We start from the raw sequence: 24521 nt of genomic DNA, 5'->3' as shown, positions 1-24521 counted from the left end.
GGGTTAGTTTTACGTGGACGACCCCGCAGGGAGAACTTTTTTAAGGAACCTCAAGGAGATGATGTTCAGCCGAGTTCGAGTCATCATTGTTTGTCTTCTTAGTCGTATTTTTCTTTGAGCTTATTTGCAGTTGGCGAAGATGGTGCGTGAACCCCACCTAGAGGTTTGGAATGCTAGTTTGCTAACTCAGTAGATCCTACCAGGTCCATCACCGTAATGGAGTCGTGGCGGTTGAAGGGACAAAAGATTGGATCTGTTAACAATCCCATTGTGTCAGGTTTTACCCGTTAATATATTTGATGAATCCACACTCTCGTGAACAGTTTGGGTTAGGACTCTAAGAGAAAGGTGGAAGGAGTCGAAGAGGGCTAGAAGTTCTGAAGTAACCCGTTTAGTACAAATGAGTCCGAATGGAAGCTCCAATTCCACTTACAGGTCATATTTTCTCTCCTGCTGCATCGGAAAGAGCTGAATCTGGAAGGAACCCGAGCTAAAAGCCCAGTTAATGCAGTCTCACGTTAAAATGGGAGCTCATCTGAAAACTGAGCGGTATCATAAATGTAAGCGACTCCGGACGTGGCCCCTGCACTCACCCGGGAGTAAGACTCGGCTGAGGAATCCGACTGGAGGTCGGCTGCAGAGTCGGAGTCGGAGAGCGTTTCAGGAGACTGTGTGACGATGAACAAATGGCGAGGAGTTGCGCCGGTTTCAGGGTCCCCATCCTCCCCAGGAGATGACACTTCCTCTGCAGAAGTGGCCGGAGCGACGGCCTCTGTGTTTCCACCGGTGGAGACGACCATCGGAGGAGTCGCCGCCTCGCTGGAGGTCGTTAGGCTCGTCTGGGAGGACGAGGCTGTCGGGTCACCAGATGGTGCCGGAGATCTGAGGAGGGAGTCCAGGGGGCCGCTGGGGCTGCTGGGTAACGGCGTGCGGGGGGGGTCTCCTGTGGCGGTCGAGGTGTCGGGATCCTCTTCATCTTCTGAAGAGCCACTTGTGGTGCCGCCACCCCCCCCTGTCGGCCCCCCATCAGAGAAGGACCCATCTGGGGTGGTGAGGCCTGTGGTGGTGGTGGTGGGGGCCCGGGTGGTGGCCCGGGTGGACGTCCAGGTGGGGGTCCCCACGGAGGGGGAGGCCGTGGAGGGGGAGGCTGCAGCGAGGACGGCGGCTGTGAATGATCCGGCGGTGGTGGGGGTGGGGGTTGCGATGGTGGGGGGTGAGGTGACAGCTGCTGGGGGGGGGGCGGAGGTCTCTGTGGGTGCTGGTGTTGGTGTTTGAGCACCCGGGACAGTGGAAGGTGATGGGGTGGTCGTTGTTGTGGTGGGTGCTGGGGGGGTCGGCGGTGGGGGGGTGAACTTGATGATGGATGGGCAACAAATACACGGGTGAAGGAATGAGAGAAAAAAAAAGAAGACAAAAGAAAAGCAAAATTAGGATAAAACACGTGAAGAAGAACTTAAATAACTGAAGAGGTGAACAAATGATATAAACACAAAAGATACAAAACAAATACAAACATGACAGATGTAAAAAGGGGCGGGTCTTCTGTTTCTGGATGGACGATCCCCGTTACCAGGACGACAAGTAGTCCAACTCTGGTGTCTTTGTTTTAGTCCCCGTGGCTAACGTGCTAAAGGTTGATTATCTGAGGTGACGAATGTCGCTACACGCCGGGTGCATGACACAACGTGCTGTTTATTTTAAGAAATTCATCACAGTAGTAAGAATTCACACAGTATTAGCTCGAAAGTGCTAAAGTTCTGATGTTGTTGCGTCAGACTGGCTGCAGTCAGCAGCGTTTAGCTTCTACATTAGCGATGTTTAGGTTCTACATTAGCAGCGTTTAGCTTTGACATTAGCAGCGTTTAGCTTCTACATTAGTGACGTTTAGCTTCTACATTAGTGACGTTTAGCTTCTACATTAGCGACGTTTAGGTTCTACATTAGTGACGTTTATCTTCTACATTAGCTATGTTTAGGTACTACATTAGCAGCGTTTAGCACCTACATTAGCAGTGTTTAGCTTCTACATTAGCAGCGTTTAGCTTCTACATTAGCGGCATTTAGCTTTGACATTAGCAGCGTTTAGCTTCTACATTAGCAGCATTTAGCGTTGACATTAGCATTGTTTAGCACCTACATTAGCAGCGTTTAGCTTCTACATTACATTACTCCACCACTGGGAATGACGTAGCATCCCAGTTGACATTGTTCCATAAATTTTTTGTACTACGTTATGTACAAACATGAAGGATGTAAAAAGGGGCGGGTCTTTTACTTCTGGATGGACGACAATAATGTCGTGGTACAAAAACGAGGAGATCCCCGTAACCGCTAATTAGCATTAGTTAAACCAAGCTAAAACAGGGTATTTTGCCATTACGGTGACGAATGTCGCGTACACGCTTGGTACATGACGCAACGAGCCATTTATAATAATAAATTCATCACAGCAGTAAAAAAATCACTCAGTATTCGTTCGTCAGTGCTAATGTTAGCAGCATTTAGCTTCTACATTAGCATTACATTACTCCACCACTGGGAATGACGTAATGACGTTGCATCCCAGTTGACGGGACAGTGTTTAGCTTCTACATTAGCGGCGTACTGCACCACCGAGACTGACGTAGCATCCCAGTTGACGCTGTTGTAACATTTTTTTGTACCACATAATTTAAAATAATATAAAGCAACAGATGTATTCATAATCATGGGGGCGTGGCCTTTTGAGTGACAGTCTATGACGTCGAACAGTTAGCTACTTTGAGTTTAACTAACCCGGCCGCCAGATAGCCAACTGTGCTCTCCGCTGCTAAAGCAGCATCTTTAAGTTTCTTTTTTGGGGTGTGGTCTCTTCCACCATTTGATCAGAGTGAACGCTAGTTATATCGCTAATTAGCATTAGCTAAGCTAAAACAGCTAATTTGCAGAGAGCTAAACTGAAGTGGGCGTGTTCCGAGACAGCTTCCCAGACCTGAGCGTTCAGCTGATTTGCAACACGGCGCCACGCAGCCCGCTGGGAAAAAAAAATCTATGGATGACGTCACAGGGAGCTTGTCCAGTTCTTCTTGTACAGTCTACGGTTCTGACAGGTCCGCTGATGGATATCAAAACGGTCCCGAGTGAAAGCCCGATTTACTGGGAACGACATCCGACAGACGTCAGCTGTTTACTTTACACATCCCACCAGAAACCCAGAATCTCAGAACCATGAATGTGGGCGGAGACAGCAGCGTGGATAAACAATCAACCATCTGCTGTCATCTCATGAATACAGCCACGATTAATAAAACAGACGTCTGCGTTTGTTCACGGGGCTCTGATTGGCATCAGCGCCGTTCATTAAGACCGGGAAACACGTTTAGGGAGACGCCCCCCACAAGCCGGCACACCGGTGACGGTGACAGTCTTGGCAGCAGGACTTTGTTCTGGGAATTTATTCATCCATAAAAAACTGGCAGCGCGGAGATCGAACGGCGTCTGGGACGAATCCGTCACAGATCAGGAAAACAGAGCTCGACACCAGAACGACTGCGAATCCTTCTGGATCCCTGCGCTGATCAAATAAAGGCGGTGGCGGCGATAGAGCCCCAGTCGCGGCGGTGACTCACGTGCTGGTTGTAGACGGTGACTCCGCGGCTGCAGGAGCGTTCATGTGTGCAGACGTGTTGATGGAGGCACCAGTTGCAGCCCCAGCGGCTGCTGACACACCCCTGGCACCTGGCCGGGGGAACAGAACGGATCAGAACCAGAACACTCTGCAACATGTGGGCCTTTTCCCTCCATCTGCACCGCTCACGCAGAAACATACCTTTAAAAATAAGGGAAATCTTCCGCCACTGTCCCACCAGCCCAACCAAGCTCCAGTTTTACATTTTAAGATTTACAAGACATCTAAAATAACTACCTGTCAACCACTTACAAACTACAATTATGTTCTCAGAATCTGACAGGCCGACCTTAGTTGACACTGAAATGCTGTAGACATTCCTATGTATTAGGGCTGGGCGATATGGACCAAAAGTCATATCTCGATATTTTCTAGCTGAATGGCGATACTCGATATATATCAATATTTTTTCTGTGCCATAATTGGGGTTTCCCCCAGAGCATTATAGCATAGCATCTCTGTTAGCTTCATTTTTTTCTGAGGCAAACTCTTAAAAAACAGCTAAAACGGAAGACTTGACAGGTATGATGCAGAAACCAGCGACACAAGCAGGTGAACTGCACAGTGAGGGTCATTAGCAGCCTGCTGTGTGCGTGTGCGTGTGCGTGTGCGTGTGCGTGTGCGTGTGCGTGTGCGTGTGCGTGTGTGCGTGTGTGCGTGTGCGTGTGCGTGTGTGCACTCACGGCCGGCGTCCAGAGAGCTCCTGGACCAGGCTGCAGTTGTAGAAGGTGAACTCCGTCTCCGCCACGGTCACGTTGACGAAGCGCAGCGACAACGTCACCATCACGAACTCTGTTGCAGAGAGAAGGAGTTCCATCAGAACATCTGCACAACATCTGGTCCTCAACAACAACAACAACAAAAAGAGAGCTCACAACTCCGGCTCACATGTCAGACGTAATTATTTCATTAACACGTGAGGTCAGAATGGCGAGGGAGCGCATGAAGTAGCAGCCGCCTGCTGATGATATTGATTAATTGATCCGTCAGCTGGTGTCAGCACCTCTGGAGGAGCAGAAGTCCTGGGAGCTCGGGTGGGAATTTACACAACGCCACAGGGGAAGGACGTCAGCACTAAAGTTGCTTTCGTCAACAAGAATTATGACTAAATATCATCGTCAAAGAACCTTTACCACCTGAGGAAAACAAGACGAGAATCAACGAAAATAATGGTCATGTGACGATAACGATAATTAAATATATTATGCAATATCGTCGACGAATAGAAACCAGACTAAAATGTCGATTACAAAATAAAAACTCTGCTAAAATGTGTCTTCATTTTCATCGACTATACCAGGGGTAGGCAACCCTGGTCCTCGAGTGCCACTGTCCTGCATGTCTTAGATGTTACCCTGCTTCAGCACACCGTGATACAAGGAGCTGTGTCATCAACAGAACTATCCAGACCTTGATGACAAGCTAATGAGCACCGTTAATTAAAATCGGGTGTGTCGAAGCCGGGAAAAATCTAAAACATGCAGGACAGTGGCACTCGAGGACCAGGGTTGCCTACCCCTGGACTATACTTTACATTACTTATTTAATTGATTGATTGCTTTCTTTTACTTTATTTATTAGTTATTAATTAACTATCATATTTTTAAATGTATTCATTTCTTTTCTCTTTTTTTTTGGCTGCTGTCGTTTGGTCATTCTAGAAAACCAGCATACTCATACAAACCCACATACACTGTCACAAAGATTGATTTTGTACTGTTTTGTTTGTTTGCTTTGTTTGTTTTCTAGAAAATTTAAAAATTTAAATAAATAAATAAAGGTCGAATAGTCCTACAAAAACCTTAAGAAAGAAAAAGCCTACTGTGAAGCACGGGGGCAGAAGTGTAATAATATGGTCTCGATATGCAGCTACATGTCTGGCTCAGATACCGTTTATCCAGATATCTGCCTGTTGTCTCTGCCGCTAGAACCAGCAACGGTCGTGCAGCTGGACCTCCTTGAGGGGGTTTTGTCAGAGGAATCTGGTACCGGTAAGGACCGCCCACTCACCATCTCCGACGCCAATGGGCGGCAGACTGCTGGCGTCTGGGGTGGAGCAAATCACGCCGCTGGTGGTGAGCAAGGCAGGGGTCTCCGTGTCCTGGAAGAAGCAGGAGTACGCCTCCCCTCCCCCGAGGCCGGGGAGGCCTTCCACCGACACCGCGATCTGGAGGGGAGAAGACGCGTCACGGAGGAGGAATCGACTCAGAGAACCGGCTCTGCCCCCTAAAGGGGGCGTGGCTCGTGAGAGCTGAAAACCACATTACGTCGGTCTTCTGGCCGCGGCTGATGTTGTAGCGGCTGAGGTGCTGCACGGCGAGGCACTGCTGCGTCCGGTTGAAGCTCCACAGCCACTGGCCCTGCGCCGCCCCCCGCTGGCACTCCCACTGCTGGCCGCACCTGGAATCAGCACGGAAACGTTACAGTCGGAGGGGCGGGGTGGCGGTCGGGGGGGAAGTGTGGAGACGGAGACTCACCGTCCCTCCAGGACACACCAGCCGCAGTACGGGTCCCTGGCAGACAGGCAGGACTGGCAGTCGGAGTGGTCGCCACACTCCGCCACCGGGCGCTTCTCTACCTGAAGACGGGGATCAGAGGTCAGAGGTCAATCAGAGGTCACGAGGCTACAATCTGAGGCTGATGTGACAAACGCTGCACTGATGAACTCAGTCCAGCACCAGGACGGTTGTCCTGCAAAGCTCACGCTGTTGATGTGGATGCAGAAGTTGCTGGAGGGCAGGGAAAGGCAAGGCGAGGTGAGGCAGAGCAAGGCAAGGAAAGGCAAGGAAAGGCAAGGCTAGGCAAGGAAAGGAAAGGCAAGTCGAGGAAAGGCAAGGAAAGGGAAGGCAAGGCAAGGAAAGGTAAGGCGAGAAAAGGAAAGGAAGGGCAAGGAAGGTCAAGGCAGTGCAAGGCGAGGAAAGGCAAGGCAGGGCAAGGCGAGGCAGGGGTAGGCAAGGCAGGGTGAGGAAAGGCAAGGCAAGACAGAGCAATGTGAGGAAAAGAAAGGCAAGGCAAGACAAGGCGTGGAAAGGCAAGGAAAGGCAAAACAAAGCTGGGCAAGGCAAGGCAGATTTCATGTACAAAACATTTCAAAGTGCTTTACATAAAAATATTTTCATGAGAGTTTAGCAGCCCCTCCCATTCTGGGAGTTTGCTCCACTATCCCTATGTTTATATCATAGGAATGATTATTCCCATAAATGACAGTAAATAAAGTCTAAGTGAGATTTAGTATCAACAATCATCCCGAGCAGCGCATGAAGATGACTCCAACCCCCCCAGCAGTAGGAGCAGCTACAGTTCCCTGACCGGCCAGCGGAGGGCGTGTTGGGGGAGTTTCTGTTACTAAACAGACTGGAAGGAACGCCGGCAGCGACACCAACGATCCTGCCAACGATCCCGAGGCGGAGCGCTGCGTGTTTCCCACATGCTGGAGGCAGATTACTGCTGACGCAGAGGAACCTGTCAGGACACAACTGTAACTCCCCCCTCCACCCCCCCACCCCGCCGCTCCCGAGGGTGTCAGTCCATTACCTGGATCTGGTCACATGACTCACCGGCTGAATGGTTGTGAAACCATCTGGGCAGGAGATCCAAGGCTGAACTGGAGAAACCTGAGGCCTCCGGCTCTGATTGGTGTTTTACTTTACCCTTCTGTCCAGTTTAACACGTTTTTAGAAGCTTTTATCCGTTTAAACTTTAATAGGATGGATGATGCTCTGCTGGGAATTCTGACACTTTTCAATGTTTGCTGTGATTGGTATCCATGACAATAAATAGTCGTTTGAATGTGGAAGTGTTCCAAGGACCAGCAACAAGTCTCCGTCTATAACCAGGCCCGACGTTTCTGACGGCAATGATTGCAAGTCTCTGTCGGCAACTAGTCCCAAGTCTCTGTCGGCAACAAGTCTAAGTCTCTGTCGGCAACGAGTCTCGAAGTCTCCGTCGGCAACGAGTCCCGAAGTCTCTGACGACCGCGAGTCCCAACTTTCTGTCAGCAACTAATCCCAAGTCTCTGTTGGCAACGAGTCCCGAGGTCTCCGTCGGCAACCAGGCCCGACGTTTCTGACGGCAATGATTGCAAGTCTCTGTCGGCAACTAGTCCCAAGTCTCTGTCGTCAACGATTCCCGAGTCTTCGTCAGCAACGAGTCTCAAAGTCTCTGAAGACCGCGAGTCCCAATTTTCTGTGAGCAACTAGTCCCGAGTCTCTGTTGGCAACAAGTCCCGAGGTCTCCGTCGGCAACCAGGCCCGACGTTTCTGACGGCAATGATTGCAAGTCTCTGTCGGCAACGAGTCCCAAGTCTCTGTTGGCAACGAGTCCCGAGGTCTCCGTCGGCAACCAGGCCCGACGTTTCTGACGGCAATGATTGCAAGTCTCTGTCGGCAACGAGTCCCAAGTCTCTGTTGGCAACGAGTCCCGAGGTCTCCGTCGGTAACGAGTCCCGAGTCTCTGTTGGCAACAAGTCCCGAGGTCTCCGTCGGCAACCAGGCCCGACGTTTCTGACGGCAATGATTGCAAGTCTCTGTCGGCAACGAGTCCCAAGTCTCTGTTGGCAACGAGTCCCGAGGTCTCCGTCGGCAACCAGGCCCGACGTTTCTGACGGCAATGATTGCAAGTCTCTGTCGGCAACGAGTCCCAAGTCTCTGTTGGCAACGAGTCCCGAGGTCTCCGTCGGCAACCAGGCCCGACGTTTCTGACGGCAATGATTGCAAGTCTCTGTCGGCAACTAGTCCCAAGTCTCTGTCGGCAACGAGTCTAAGTCTCTGTTGGCAACGAGTCCCGAGGTCTCCGTCGGTAACGAGTCCCGAGTCTCTGTTGGCAATGAGTCCCAAAGTCTCTGTCGCCAGCGGGTCCCGAAATCTCTGTCGGCAACGAGTGCGAAGTCTCCACCATCAACGAGTCTCAAGTCTCCGTCGGCAACAAGTCCCAGGTTTCTGTCGGCAACATGACCTAAAGACTCTGTCGCCAACAAGTCTCAAAGTCTCCCATCGGCCACGAGTCCTGAGTCTCCCATCGGCAACGAGGCCAGAGTCTCTGTCAGCAACAAGTCCTGAGTCTCCGTCGTCAACGAGTCCCACAGTCTCTGTCGTCAACGATTCCCGAGTCTTCGTCAGCAACGAGTCTCAAAGTCTCTGAAGACCGCGAGTCCCAATTTTCTGTGAGCAACTAGTCCCGAGTCTCTGTTGGCAACAAGTCCCGACATCTCTGTCGGCAACGAGTCCCAAAGTCTCTGTCGGCAACGAGTGCCAAGTCTCCTTCGGCTGCGAGTGCAAAGTCTCCTTCGGCTGCGAGTCTCAAGTGTCCGTCGGCAACATGGCCTAAAGATTCCGTCGCCAACAAGTCTCAAAGTCTCCAATCGGCAACGAGTCCAGAGTCTCTGTTGTCAACAAGTCCCGAGTCGCCGTCGCCAACGAGTCCTGAGTGTCCGTCGCCAACGCGTCCCGAGTTTCTGTCGGCAACGATTCCCGAGTCTCCGTCGTCAAAGAGTCCCGAGTCTCCGTCGGCAACGAGTCCCACAGTCTCCGTCGTCAACGATTCCCGAGTCTCCGTCGTCAACGAGTCCCGAGTCTCCGTCGTCAACGAGTCCCGAGTCTCCGTCGTCAACGAGTCCCGAGTCTCTGTCAGCAACGAGTCCCACAGTCTCTCTTGGCAACGAGTCCCGAGTCTCCGTCGGCAATGAGTCCTGAGTCTCTGTCGTCAACGAGTCTCTAAGTCTCCCCACCTGACAAGTCGTCTCTCCTGGTTTTAGTTGACTAATCAGCTGTTCAGTGTTTTCAAACTTACTCGTGAGAACATGTCGCAGCTTTAAAGTAGATCCGGCGCTAGTAAGAACATTAATCTGATTTAAATACTAAAACATCAAAGATGACGTGAGGCTCCATCTCAGCTCAGGTAAATGAGGTGAAGGTAGTAAAGGTGGACTTCAGACTGAACGGGGAGGGGGCGGGGCCTGTTTCTAGGCCCGTGGGCGCCCCGGTGGACTTACGGCGGTTCTGGTCATGATGTAGATGTGGGATCCACGTGGGTCCAGCAGCAGGTCGCTGCTGATGGGGGAGTCAGGGTGAACGGTCAGGTGGTCGTACACCTCCACGGCGCCGTCCCGGCCCAGGTACACCTGCAACGAAGGACAGGTGGGAGAGAGTCAGGGGGGGCTGACACCAGGGGGCGTGTACCTACACCTCACACAACCGCAGGACCGGAGCTGGAAAAGCTCAGATTCCCAAATCGGATCAGGGCGGCAGCAGGAGTGGTGGGGAATGAGATTACCGGCAGCCAGGAAGACACCTCTGGCTGCAGCGTCTCGTGTTACCGGTGTTAATGACTTCAGCGCCGCCGCCGGCGCGGGGGGTGGGGGGGGTGGGGGGGGCGTGGCTGGTCTAAGAGCTGCTCTCAGCACATTAACGGGTCGGCAGCTTCATTCATAACACAACAGAAGAGCACGGCGGTTCTAGTTAAAGTCCTTTATTCCGGGTCCAACATCATAACATCTAGTGCTGTCAAGCGATTAAAATAATTGAGAGATAAACTAATTAAGATCTGTAATTAATCTAATTAATCTCTCTTTTTTTTTTTTTTTTTTATAAATCGTGCCTAAAAATTGAACTGCTTTTCTCAGCAATTGAAAATTGCTGAGAAAAGCCCTCAACTTGAGGTGTTTTCTCTTAAATTCATGACATTATTGAGGCAGATCAAAATATAAAAAAAGGGGTTTTTGGTAAAAAAAATGTTATTATTTAAGATCTGTATTTAATAATCTAATTAATCTCTTTTTTAATCTCACCTAAAAATTGCTGAGAAAAACCCTTAAATTAAGGTGTTTTCCTTTAAATTCATTAAATTATTCTGGCAGATCAAAAGATTCATATATAACAAAAAAGTGGCTTTAGATAAAAAATTGAGATTAATTAATTAATATCTGTAATTAATCTAATTAATCTCTTTTTAAATCTCACCTAAAAATTGCTGAGAAAAGTCCTCAACTTCAGTTGTTTTTCTTTAAATTCATAAGATTATTGTGGCAGATCAAAACATTGATATATAACAACTAAAAAGTGGCTTTAGGTAAAATATTTAGAGATTAATTAATTAATCTGTAATAAATAAATCTAATAAATCTCTTTTTTAATCTCACCTAAAAAATTGCAGAGAAAAGCCCTCAACTTCAGGTTTTTTCCCTTAAATTCATTACATTATTGTCGAAGATCAAAAGATTGATATACAGTACAGACCAAAAGTTTGGACACACTTCCCCATTTGCTTGAATGAGAAGGTGTGTCTAAACTTTTGGTCTGTATTGTGTAAAAACAAAAAAGTGGCTTTGGATGAAAACATTTTGATTAATTAATCAAGATCTGTAATTTATAATCTAATTAATCTCTTTTTTAATCGTGCCTAAAAATTGCTGAGAAAATCCCTCAACTTGAGGTGTTTTCCTTTGAATTCCTTACATTATTGTGGCAGATCAAAACATTGATATATAACAACAGAAAAGTGGCTTTAGATAAAAAAAATTGACATTAATTAAGATCTCCAATTAATTAATCTAATCTTTTTCTTAATCGCACTTAAAAATTGCTAAGAAAAGCCCTCAACTTCAGGTGTTTTCCCTTAAATTCATTCCATTATTGTCGCAGATCAAAACATTGATATATAACAAAAAAAAGTGGCTTTAGATAAAAATATTTAGAGATTAATTTATTAAGATCTGTAATTAATCTAATTAATCTCTTTTTTAATCTCACCTATAAATTGCAGGGAAAAGCCCTCAACCTGAGGTGTTTCTTTAAATTCATTACATTATTGTGGCAGTTCAAAATATTGATATATAACATGTTTTTCACCCCTAACAACTCAAGCACAAACACAGATTTCAAAGTAAAGGCAAATTAGAGATTAAAAAATAGATCAAGTGATTAAAAAAACATAACACGCTAAATGCGCTAATTTGATACCCCTAATTACATCAGGAACTAAGTCAAGTTTGTGAGAGAATTCCTTCTTGAAGTTTCCTCAAAAAGTGTTTTTAATGTCTCAAAAGTAAATGAAATGAGCACAACTTAACAAAAATGTCCTTTTTTTATTTTTTGGAGGAAAACCGACCCACTTCTACAAAGAATCGTGCAGAGGTTGGTCTCTGAAACTTCTTCTTGTTTATTTACCAAAAGTGAAGCAGCCAGACGAACCATCATGGGGCAATACTAAGTACCCCTTTGATCAATAACTTCTAGATCTGATCAGTGAGACCTAAAGATGTGGGTCTGGCCCGGTGGTGGCCTTCAGTAACCTAGCCTCCACATGTTTCAGATGTTTCTCCAGCACATCTGGACCAACTCAACGGGCCGTTATTGGACCAGCTGATGATCCAGTGGAAACATCTAAAACAGGCAGATACACATGGTTTTGCTCGACAACGTGTTTGTTTCTTTTTGGCTTTTATAAATACATAAATATAAAAGATAAAAGTGGTTCTGCAGTTGTATAATTGTCTCTAAACCTTCCAAGATCATATTTTATTACATTTTCACACAAAAACACAAGATTTATGACCCTCAGCGCATCACAAAGTGTGATCAATGATCAGTTCTGCAAACCAGTTTAGTCCCTGAGTCATCAAAGTAATACTTCCTCGTTTTGGTAAATGCTCGTATTCATCAAGAGTTCCTGCTGGTAAAAGTTCAATGTTTGATCCGTTTTTCTATTATTAGTTTAGATTCAATATGAGTCTGGGGAGCTGGAACCGTCAGGCTCGTTTCAAAGAGCGAAGATCAAGCAAAGGTCACGTTAAATCAGTCAGCGGATGAAAGGAAACAACTCCTTATAAGTTATAAGTCTCTTCGGGACTTTAGCTCCTATGAATTCTTAACATTTTTTTAAAAGTTTACCAAGGACCCAGCGGGACCTGCGCTTCCTCGAGCTTAGTGGCCTAGGGCAGTGGTCCCCAACCCCCGGGCCGCGGCCCGGTACCGGGCCGTGGGTCATTTGGTACCGGGCCGCACAGAGAAATTTTTTTTTTTTTTTTTTTTTATAATTTCTGTAGAATCCCCGACTGACGATGGATGACTCTCAAACTGATGGTTCACAATGTTTTTATTCCTTGGATGTAAATACACTGCAAACACACCGTAAGACTTATAAAGGAATAAAATAAAATAGTTAGTCTTTCTACATTCATATAAATTTAACTTAAATACAGACAGACGCAGCGAAAATACCACAGTTTTTAATGCCGGTCATTTTATTTAGTTTTTATCAACTACACCTTTAGATTGGGCCGTGAAAATATTGTCAGACATTAAACCGGTCCGCGGTTCAGAAAAGGTTGGGGACCACTGCCCTAGGGGACCACTAAGATCGGGTGGAGCCGTGCCAAGCAGATACTTTTTCTGTATCTTTTCTGCCGAGGTTCTAAGCGTGCTGAGCCGGCACTATATCTCACCACCCTCCGCGCCACTGATTGGTTGGGGCGCGGGGCCGTCAGACGTTTGAATCAGGAAGCAGGAGTCAGCGCGAGAATGACTGGTGGCGATTTTATTATAGAGCGCAAACGTCTGTTTCATGATCCAACTCTGAGGTGCAGATGTTCATAAACCTGGTGGCTGAGGAGAGAATTAAAAAAGGGATGTAGACGGGTTGTTTTCTTCTCAGCCACTCGCGGCTCCAGCTGATTTCTCATCAGCGCCGACACAAACAAAGGGGTTGCGCAATCGAGTACGTCACAGCAGCTTCACCCCAACCTGCTCACTTCTCACCTGGCTGTGGAAAAAAAAAAAGAAAAAGCGGTACGAGGCGTGACGAGCCGAGCTGAGTAGATACTAGTGGAAAAGCGCCATAAGGGACCACTAGGGGACTACTAGGGGGACTAATAGGGGACCACTAATGGCCCTTTTCCACTAGTACCTACTCAGCTCGCTTCTACCCGCCGCGCCCCCGTCTTGCACTTTTCCACTACGGGCCGAGGCGGGTGGAGCCGTGCCAAGCAGATACTTTTTCTGTATCTTTTCTGCCGAGGTTCTAACCGGGCTGAGCCGGCACTATATCTGACGTCACCACCCTCCACGCCACCGATTGGTCGGGGGGCGGGGCCGTCAGACGTTTGAATCAGGAAGCGAGAGTCAGCGCGAGAATGACTCGCAACAATTTTATTATACAGCGCAAACATCTGTTTCATGATCCAACTCTGAGGTGCAGATGTTCATAAACCTGGTGGCTGAGGAAAGAATTAAAAAAGGGATGTAGACGGGTGATAAGGAACGATCAGATCCACCAGGAGCCTGTTCGGACACACACACACATTTACTGATACCGAGGTCTGTATCTGGAGGAATCGATCCTGCCGCGGTGTAATAATCCCCCTCCAAGAACTCTTCTCAGACATCCACATGCAGCTCTGATTAAAAGCACGACGTCTGGCCTGCTGGATCGCTCTCCTCCCGCCTCCGCCCAATAAAAACAGACTAATGGAGAGGAACTCGCCTACGATCACCTTATCTTGATCCCTCCGTGTAACCAACACCACTACATACTTCCCATTTTTACAACGTATGTAGAAGGCGAAACCGTTTGCCTGAACTTCTCGGTCTGCTTTTAATCTGTAAGTCAGGAAAGTCTCCAACAATCACATTTGAGGTCCGCCGCAGTAAAAGCAAACGCATGAGGCGTGGGATCATGCTGGAATGCCGGAGCAGTGAATGCTGGGAATCTTCCAGCAGGGACTCGGAGCCCGTTGGGATGCAGACGTGTGGAGGAAAAGGCTCGGACTAAACCCTCCGTGTGGTGTCAGGTGTGTTTGCTTTAATGGGACGTGATTCACAGTCTGGCACGCAGCGCTGGGATGGATGGATGGATGGATAGATGGGTGGATAGATGGATAGATGGATAGATGGATAGATGAATAGATAGATAGATAGATAGGTGGAGAGGGTGGGTAGGTATGTAGTAGGGGTGTAACAATATATCGTGCCGACCGCGCCTCGACCCGCGGACCAAAATCTTCCTCCGCTCAGAAGAAACTAGTACCGTTTTGCGGTCCCGATCACGGGACTCTTGCTGGGTTTTGAGCTCTGAAGTTTTACTTTTGTAAGGCTGGTGTAGAGTTAAGCCTTACCTTGTTAAATTAAACCTTTTTCGGGTCGTGAGTAGGATAAACACGGGGACAACTTCTACTGAGTTCGAGTGTACTTTAATGTCCCTCAACAGTGTAGGATTTTAGAACATCAACACAGCACCTAGTGCCGTACTGTGGCGTATCACTCCGCCCAATCTAAAACAGACTAATCACTACAGATAAACTGACTAGTGTCATTATAGTCCCTGATTTACATCAGAATATAAAGAATATATTTATAAAATAATGAACCCTGAATTACCAAAATAACCTTAACAAAAATAAATCTCCTCTTACACTTATAAGGTGAGCATAAATCAATCTTTTTTATGATGTAAAATTGTATGTATTTATTTACTTTTATATATTTATTTAATTTTAGTTGTTCAATTTCTGGAAAAGAAAAAAGTCAAATCATAAATGAGAGAAACTATTCAGTTTGTGACAAAATATTTGTACGTATGTGTATGAAACTGAAGATGCATAATGCAAACCTGACATTTACTTTTAGTTCAGTTTGTGGAAAATGGTTGGCCTGGCTTTCTCTTTAAAACTTAAACAGTTATAAAGCATTACAAACTGTAACAATAGGACAAACGCACAGCATTGTTTTGTATTTTGTGTCTTTCAAATAAAAGACAATTTTTCCAGTCATATGTTCCTCATGCAAGGTTGTTAAAAAAATACTGCTATAATATCGTATCGTATCGTTATCGTGACCTCAATATCGTGTATCGTACCGTATCGTGAGATTAGTGTATCGTTACACTCCTAGTAGGTAGGTAGGTGGACAGACAGACAGACAGACAGACAGACAGACAGACAGACAGACAGACAGACAGACAGACAGACAGACAGGACCTCTCCCGGGCCCCCCCTACCTTGTGCAGGGCTCCTCTGGAGTCTCCCAGGAAGGCGATGCTGTGCCCGTCCCGGACGCTGACGGCCACGGCGGTGAGGCGGGAGCCGGACGTGAGCCAGGCGGCGTCGGCCTCCAGCGGCGCCCGGCTGGCCATGGGGCTGGGGGTGTGGTCCGAGCCGCACGGGTACGCCTTCAGGGTGTTCTGCAGGACGGGGCGGAGCAGAGAGTCGGTTAGCTGGTTGGGCTTTACGCTAACAACTGGCGTCACGCTGGGTTACAGTCAGGTCCCAGAGGATTTGGACCATGATGTTTTTAGGATTCTGTGTAAAAACAGAATAAGAAACTTAACCCGGAGGATGTCTCCAGATACAGCGGGGAAAATAAGTATTGAACACGTCAACATTTCTCTCAAAAAACATATTTCTAATCGAGCTATTGACATGAAATTTTCACAAGATGTCGGCATCAACCCAAGTAATGCACACAAATCCAGAAATCCAAACATTTATGTCCATAAATTAAGTTATTTGTAATAAAGTGAAATGGCACAGGGAATAAGTATTGAACACGCTTACTGAAATGTATTTAATACTTAGTGCAAAAACCTTTGTTGGTGATTACAGCCTCCTGTATGGAGAAACCAGTGGAATACATTACTCAGGTGTGATTTTGGCCCATTCATCCACACAAACTGCCTTCAAACCTATAGGTCTTTGGACAGCTCTTTGCTTCTTGTCTAACACCTTGCTGGTGAGAAACCTTTTTAAAAGGCATCAATCAGGACTAAACCAGATGATATTACTTTGCACTAATAGGGGACAGGTTAACTTTCTAAATACTGACAAACTCCAGCTGTTTTCTTGTCTTTCCAGTCCTTTTTACCCCTCCTTTTCTTCATGTGTTCAATACTTATTCCCTGTGCCATTTCACTTTATTACAGATAACTCAATTTATGGACATAAATGTTTGGATTTCTGGATTTGTGTGCATTACTTGGGTTGATGCCGACATCTGGTGAAAATTTCATGTCAATAGCTTGATTACAAATATGTTTTTTGAGAGAAATGTTGACGTGTTCAATACTTATTTTCCTCGCTGTATGTACGACTCTTGGAGCATAAAACTTGTACGACTGAGTCGGGGGAGGCGGGGACGACCCAGATATCCTTCTGTAGGACAACAGTAGTGATCTAAATGTGATTCCAGCTGCTGGGAAAACAAGAAAAACTGGGTTTGTTTTCTTCTTTTCTTCTTTTGGGTTGGTTTTCCCCCGAGAGGGGGGTTGATATCTTTGTCGACATGACAGGAACAGCTGGGTGTCATCTGCACAGCAGCGATAAGAGAACCCATACGAGCAGATTAGCAGGACCGATGAAGTCGTGCCGACGGCAAACCGAGGGGTCCCCGACATCGAGCCTTGGGGAACTCCTGCGGAGAGGTGATGAGAACAGGAAGTCCCAGTTTCTCCTCTGAAACCGGGCTGGTCTGGTTCCAGGAGGTCTTTATTTATAATCCTGTTGCCACTGGATCTAACCGTATTTACATTTTTAATGCAGCATTCCACGAGAAAGTGTAATTTCTGTCTCGTTGGTGAGACTAAACCCTTAAGAACAACAAGTTCAGGCTCCTGCCGCTGCTCAGATCTCTGGATCCTCTTAATTCATTATAAGAGGATTGAACCGCAGATTAAAACAAACTGATTTGGAGGAAAAATAAAGAAGCAGCTGGCTCTGGTTTTTCCCCAAAGCACTCGCTCCACATCCTGCTTTTCTTTAATTCTCCAATTCTCCACATAATTGGCCGCGGATGAAGAAGTCAGACGGACGAAGCGTTTGTTTATCATAAAAATAGATGGCTATCGTTGTTGGAGGAGGAACTGCGATCTGATAAATCATTTTCCTCCTCGTCCTCCTCTTCTCTGCTGGCGTCCCATTTTTCCTCGTCACTCTCGGCGCTGCTGTCCTTCTGCGCCCGGGTTTCCGTTTCCTTCCCCCCCCTCATCTCCTCTGTCGGAGCTCATTAAGCGGCAGCCAGGATGAGTCGGGGTCGGTTCTCTCTATTGATCCCTAACGAGCCCATTAAACGGTTCCGAGGCCTTGCCAGGACCGGAGCAGCTGCAGAGGCGTCTCTGGTCGGCTGCAGCCGGGCAGAGCGACTCCGCCGGCATCTGGCCGCTCAGGGCTTTCCAAAGGAGGCCTCATTAACCAGAGGCATCTTCCCATTACCAGTTCCTCCTCGTTACTGCCGATCCTCTTTGTTTTACTCTGCTCTGAACACTTGAGCCGGGAGACGAGCGGCTCGATGCTTCGAGATCCGAGAGGAAAACAAAAGCAGAGCAGCATGAAGCAGAAATACGGAAGAGTATTAGGAACTACAATGCAGGAGAAAAGATATATGACAGGGGCAGATATTTTTTGATTGTGCACAAAGTTGAAATGTCGAGATTAATGTTTAAATACAATTTCGAGAAAAAAGTCAAAATGTCGAGATTAATGTTTAAATACAATTTCGAGAAAAAAGTCGAAATGTCAAGAAAAAAGTCGAAATGTAGTGAAAAAAGTCAAAATGTAGTGAAAAAAGTCAAAATGTCGAGATTAATGTTGAAATACGATTTTGAGAAAAAAGTCGAAGTGTCAAGTAAAAGTCGAAATGTCGAGAATATTTTTAAAGTACAATTATAAGAATAAAGTCGAAATTTCCACTTTATTCACGAAATTTCAACTTAATTTTCAATATTTTTACTTTTTTTTCAAAATTGTACTTCAACATTAATATCGACATTTCGACTTTTTTCTCAACATTTTGACTTTTTTCTCAACATTTTGACATTTTTCTCAAAATTGTACAACATTAATCTCGACATTTCAACTTTTTTCTTGATATTTCGACTTTTTTCTTGAAGTGCATAATAAAAAAAAAAAAATATTATTTTTATTTTTCTCCTGCCTGGCCCTAATACTCTTCCGTACAGGAGTGTTTTTTCGAGAGAAGAACATAGTTATGGGTCGTTGTTGTCGCTCTTTTTTCTTCTGGGCAAAAAGATTCTTATAAACCGACATGCCACCATGGAAGAACTGTAATGAACGATTCATCAAAGGGTCCCGTTCTTGAACTGCTGCTGAAGCTCATTGGCCGTTCTCAGCATTGTTGCTAAGCAACCAACGTTATTGACACAGGAAGAGAAGAAGCGGGGAGACTGTTTAGCCAATCAAAATGCAGAACACGATGCACAATGTAAATCCGTGAAGCAGCGAGACGTGAAAGGTGAACCGCGTTATAGCGAGGGATTACTGTATTGCCGATGTATCCGAGAGGAAAACAAACCCAGAGCAGCACGAAGCAGAAAGGACGAGTCGCTGATCACATTTCTCTCACGACCCCGGAGCTAGAAAATATTTTCTTTCCCCTCCGTTAGAAGGAAAGGTTGGAGGTCTTACCAAGGGCAGGTTGGCGCAGCTGGACTTGACCTCGTACTCGATGTAGGCCACCTCCCCTCCGCCCTCCACCCGCCCGTCCTGGGTGTAGCAGCGGTCGCGGGTGGAGTTGATGCGCCGGTCCAGCTCGTCCAGCGGGAAGACGCACAGCGCCGACGAGTCCATGGTGTTTGTGGAGCCGGAGAGGGCGGAGAAGACGCCCAGCAGGTCCTCGCCCGGCAGGCCCGCACCCTGCCCCACCTGAACCAACAACGAGACATGAAGTCAGGAGTCTGAGGTCGAAATTAATCCAGCAATATTCTGAGTTGATAGAGGCATGTGCAAAAGTTTGTACACCCTGTGCTAATCGTCATTTGGACATTCACTTATAGGTCTCTTCAGGTCCCACTGCAGTGGTTCGGTTGGGTTCTGGACCTGGACCTGATCCGGGTCAGCCACTGACTACGTTTACATGCAGTCAAAATTCGGGTTACTGCTAATATTCCGGTTACTGAAACATTCTGAATATTCCGTTTACGTGGTAATTAATCATTTAGGATATCTTGATCAAACTAGCGACGCACGCAGAACATCATGACGTAATTCCCGTCATTTCCACTTCTTCTTCCTGTATCCAAATTCAAAACAAATGCTGCTTTGTGCAACTTTTCGCTCACCTTTTTGTAAATCTGGCTATCCCCGTACTTTCTACCGTCTACAAATGCCAAAATGTTCATATCCTTCATTACATTTATGAAGTGATTAGTCTCCTCCTGGTCTTGCGTTTCGCCGTGTTTATAAGAACTTCCTGGACTCAAAAGACCAGGATTCAAGTCAATTCAATTTTCAATTCAATTTTATTTATATTCCTTTCGAACAGAGCATGCGCAGAAAACAGATTCATGTTCCGTTTGATGGGGATATTCCGTTAGGCGTAAACATGACCAAATATTCGGGTTAGAAAAGGAGTAACCCAGGGGTCATATTCAGGTTTTTAAAAACCCGAATATGGGCAAATTCGGGTTATTCAAAGGGGTTATTGGTGTTTACATGGCCGTGCACATTCGGGTTATTGCCAATATTCGGGTTTTAAAAGGGTTATTGATGCATGTAAACGCAGTCACTGGGACACGTTCATGAGGACAAATCTGGTGGTTCCTTCCGTTAAAGGAAGAAAAACCCACAATGGTCAGACTCCACTGTTGGAACCAAACTAGACCAAAAAAAAAGGACTCCATTGTTGGAACCAGACTGGACCAACCACCTCATGTGACGTTGGATTCCTCAAGGTTTTCTTTTACAATACGCTTCGGTTTAACGTACGATGTCTTGCATCAACAAACCAGAAGCTAGCTCACTGAGCTACAGTTGAAGTTAAAGTTTTCTTGCAGTTTTTCAATCACTTCCATTTTTACACCGTCCTATTTAGTCTTAGTCTCTTTCTAGTCCCAGTTTCTGGTTGGTTCGGGCTGGTTTGGTGGATCATAAGCCGGGCAGACACCGTGCGATTATCGGCTCGTTTTGTGCCGATTTTCCAGTCGTGCGACTATGTTTTGGACCGGGCCGGATTTCGACCCAATCGTTGGTTGTGGCTTGTGCAGTAAACGTGGGGTAACGACGAGAGATTAACACCTCACAACGAGCTCCCGATCACAAATCGTGTGCTCGCAAGAAAATCAAGCATGTTTGAAATCCTGGTCGCTCCTCGTGAAGGAATCACAGTTGAAGCAGCTACGACCCGATTGGACTCATCCTTTCACAGAGAGCATGCACAATCTCTGATGCCATGTCAAAAACTATTATTTGTAGTTTAAAGTGTTGCAAATTCACATTACAAATCATGTTTTAATAGCAGAAAAAAAGACCGCATTTCCCACGTCTGCCCAGCCAATTCCTTGTCCAATCACGGCGTTGTCTAATCTTTTTTCATTTATCGCCACACAGAAGGGCACAAATTGCTAAAGGCTGATTTATGGTTCCGCGTTACACCAACGCAGAGCCTACGGCGTAGGGTACGCGGCGACCCGCACCATACGGAACCATAAATCAGTGTGCGCTCGGTGTGCTGTTCTGAACACTTCTCTTCTCTGTTGTGCTCATTTTGCGTTTGTGCGTTCATTGTTGTGTCTAAAAATTATGCGCAGTGCCCACCCAATCAGAAACAGTACAGATATTTTGTGATTTTTTTTTATATATATATATAAAAAGCATGCGCAATTTATATATATATAAAAAAAATGTAATTATAAAAAAATAAAGGATTCCCATAACCTTTGATCGGGTGGGCAGGACGCACGTGGACACAGCTCACTCCTGCCCTAAAACCGGCCTCGAGTTCCAGTACACAGAGGTCCGACGGGAGGATTATGATCGTATAGTGTGAGCAGACGGAGCATCAGAGCATCGGGATGTACAGTGTGAGACCATAAATCGTGGGCTGTGAACTTTTGAACCCAGCGATCTAGTCGTCCAGTGTGAGATGGGGCTGAATCAAACAATTTAAAATATCGCACAGTGTATGCCCAGCTTTAGGAGACACTGGTGTTAATATTTGAACAAAACTCATAAAAGTACCTGCGCGGCCTGAAGGAGGTTGTAGTTCCTGGAAGGAAAGGCCGTGGATTTGCAGACCAGAGGGATTTCCACGTAGGAGTAGTAGGAGGTGTCCTCCAGACACACCCGAGCAGCGTAGGTCTTGTACTCCCTCGACACAGACTTGATGTCACGGCGGTAAAACAGGAAGTAAACGTAGGAGCGCCGCGTGAACGCCGTGACGAAGTGATGGTCGTACTCCGACAGACGTCCGGCCACGGCTAGCTTGGCCGTCTCCTCGTAGGAGAAGACGGGCTCTGAGGAGAGGTGGCGGGTGGAGATGGGCGGGTGGCTGGCGGTGTAGCCCCGACCCACGTACATCACCGTCCTGGCCCCCCCAGGAAGCTCCACCACCAGCCCCACGGTGGACACTGCCGGGTCGTTGGCCGCGACGTACTGGGTGTCCACGGGCCTCTCGGTGGAGAACAGGACCGTCTTGATGGATTCCAGGCTGCGTTTCTGGCAGGTGCCCTGGTGGACGCTGCCGCAGGTGATGAGCTGCCGCGCCCGCGGGTCCACCAGCAGGAGCTTGTTGTGGTTGCTGGTGGTCCGGGCCTGGGGACAGTTGGCCTCCGTGACCGGAGGGAGGCAGTCCTTGCTGTCCCTCACGGGGCCGGTGGCCTCCTCCTGCTCCAGGCGGAGGCCGTCCGACCCGTCCAGCTGGAAGAGGTGGTCCCGGGCCCCCACGTACACCGTCCCCACCGAGGGGTCCGGGTGCAGCACCAGGTGCTGCAGGTCCGTGTCATTGCGGGAAAAGCGAGGGTAGGAGCGGCCGCGGACGGCAGCGACGACGGAGGCGGTGAGGAGGACGACCAGCGAGGAGTTCAGAGCCTTCCCATGTAGCATGGCAAACACTCTGGGGGGGGAGTACAGTTAGGTTAAAACACTCATCAAAACCTTACGTTCATGGAACTAAAGCCTAATATTCATGGAACCAAAAACTACCGTTACGGCAACCAAAAACTAACGTTCATGGAACTAAAACCTAATGTTACAGCAATCAAAAACTAACGTTACGGCAACAAAAAACTAACGTTTATGGATCCAAAACCTGACGTTTATGGAACCAAAACCTAACGTTGCGGCAGAGACATTCAATAAACGAGACAGCCCACTACGGTTCGGTTTCCTGTATCTGTGTCACGTGACTGCCCCGCCCCTTTAGGAGACAGGAAGTAGGTCCTGAGTCTATTGAGTCCTATGGGAAAAGTGAACGTGAGCACAGATTATTACCAATTCCTTCGCCCCATAGTCACCTAAGTAAATATGGGACCCATTTTTCAAAAGCCACAAGCCTTCTCAACATTCTGACACCAAAATGGCAATTTTCAGACCGACAGATTAGGAGAAAATGAACTTTGTTTGAGACCTGTCTCTGTCTGAGCAACGCACTCTCGCCAGATTTGGCTCTCATTGTTTTCCCATCGGATAAAATGAAGTTTAAAACTAAAATAAAACTTGCTTCTTTGCTTAACAATACTGTTATTTTTATTATTTAAGTCTTTTTGGAAGAAAGTTGTACTGTATCTAGTGTTGTATGTTCCAAAACGATGTGGGGAGAGGGGCGGCCACGCCCACTTAGGAGACCGGAAGTGTACCCTTTCATACCATTGGCAGTAACGGTAATGCGCTATCTTCTGTATAGAGTATCTTTGCAAAAACTAACGTCGCGGCAACCAAAAACTAGCATTACGGCAACCAAAAACTAATGTTACGGCAACCAAAAACAACGTTATGGCAACCAAAAACTAACATTCATGGAACCAAAATCTAATGTTACAGTAAACAAAAAACGTTACAGCGGCACATTTTCGATGCCACTTTTTTTATGTTGTACTATGTTGTATCCAAATGGACCGAAATAAAAAAAAATCAAAATCAAAAATCAAACCAAAAACTAACGTTGCGGCAACCAAAAACTAACGTTTATGGAACCAAAAACTAACGTTACGGTAACCAAAAATTAACATTACGGTAACCAAAAACTAATGTTACGGTAACCAAAACCTGATGTTACGGCAACCAAAAACTAACGTTTATGGAACCAAAAACTAACGTTACGACGACCAAAAAACTAACTTTACGGCTCCCAAATAACCGGCAGGATTTCAGGCCCTCACCAAAACTAATTTGTTTAAATCCTTCCGTCTTGAAAGAAGCAACCTGTTTGTAACCTTTGTTGTCGTTTTCTGGAGAATTATCTTTTTTTTTTTTTTTACTTTTTTTTTAATGAAAATTCCGTCAACAATTACAGTGTCAGGTTTTACATACTTCACAAAGCAATTATTCTCATATCAACGTCCTTATTGTCCAGTGGTGATAGTGGTGTCCTCTTGCTGTGTTCTATACAGTAATCTGTCCATTTTTCCCATTTTTCCTCTGTCTCTTGTAATCGTAGTTTATATGTCATTTTTTCCATTATAAATATTTCTTCCACAGTGCTCAGCCACTGCCCCGCGGTCGCTGGTTCTGTTTTATACCATAACCTTGTTATTGCTTTTTTACTTGCCGATAGCAGAACTTTAACAAGATGATATTCATCCTCTTTTTGCATTATGTCTTCTGTCAAATCTGGAGAATAATCTTCAATAATTATTGATAAATAACGTAAGTACCTCCTTCGACTGTGAACGCCGGTAATCTATGACGGATTAGGTCGGCTGTTAAAAGCAGACTGAGCTCTGTAGAGGATGCAACTTCCCAAACTTATGTTGTAGCAGGAAGTCAGAACTATGCAAAGGTCAATAATACTGTATGAGTCATTTCATGGGAAGTTTAAGGACAATTATAGACTTTCTTATGCCAGGAAATACAATCTGAACACAAATATCAAGAAAGGAGCGACCCCGAACGCAGCCATTAGCAGTGTAAAGACTCGTC

At 46.5% G+C, this 24521-nt stretch overlaps 1 protein-coding gene across 1 annotated transcript in view; it reads right to left on the bottom strand.

Annotated features, from left to right (window-relative positions):
* Positions 1-24521, bottom strand: part of plxnb1a (plexin b1a) — a 119485-nt gene that overhangs the window by 43059 nt on the left and 51905 nt on the right. Inside the window, exons 3-11 of the mRNA XM_061736800.1 lie at positions 21624-22497; positions 19074-19310; positions 15656-15838; positions 9657-9785; positions 6145-6245; positions 5935-6067; positions 5678-5834; positions 4351-4459; positions 3579-3717 (exon numbers count right to left, since the gene is read on the bottom strand). Coding sequence (XP_061592784.1) covers positions 3579-3717; positions 4351-4459; positions 5678-5834; positions 5935-6067; positions 6145-6245; positions 9657-9785; positions 15656-15838; positions 19074-19310; positions 21624-22487 — 2052 coding nt within the window. The 5' untranslated portion in view covers positions 22488-22497. The remainder of the gene's footprint in view (positions 1-3578; positions 3718-4350; positions 4460-5677; positions 5835-5934; positions 6068-6144; positions 6246-9656; positions 9786-15655; positions 15839-19073; positions 19311-21623; positions 22498-24521) is intronic.

Source organism: Cololabis saira, chromosome 12 (assembly GCF_033807715.1).
Source record: "Cololabis saira isolate AMF1-May2022 chromosome 12, fColSai1.1, whole genome shotgun sequence".
In the NCBI taxonomy this organism is placed as follows: Eukaryota; Metazoa; Chordata; class Actinopteri; order Beloniformes; family Belonidae; genus Cololabis; species Cololabis saira.
This window is presented reverse-complemented; position numbering and strand designations above follow the sequence as displayed.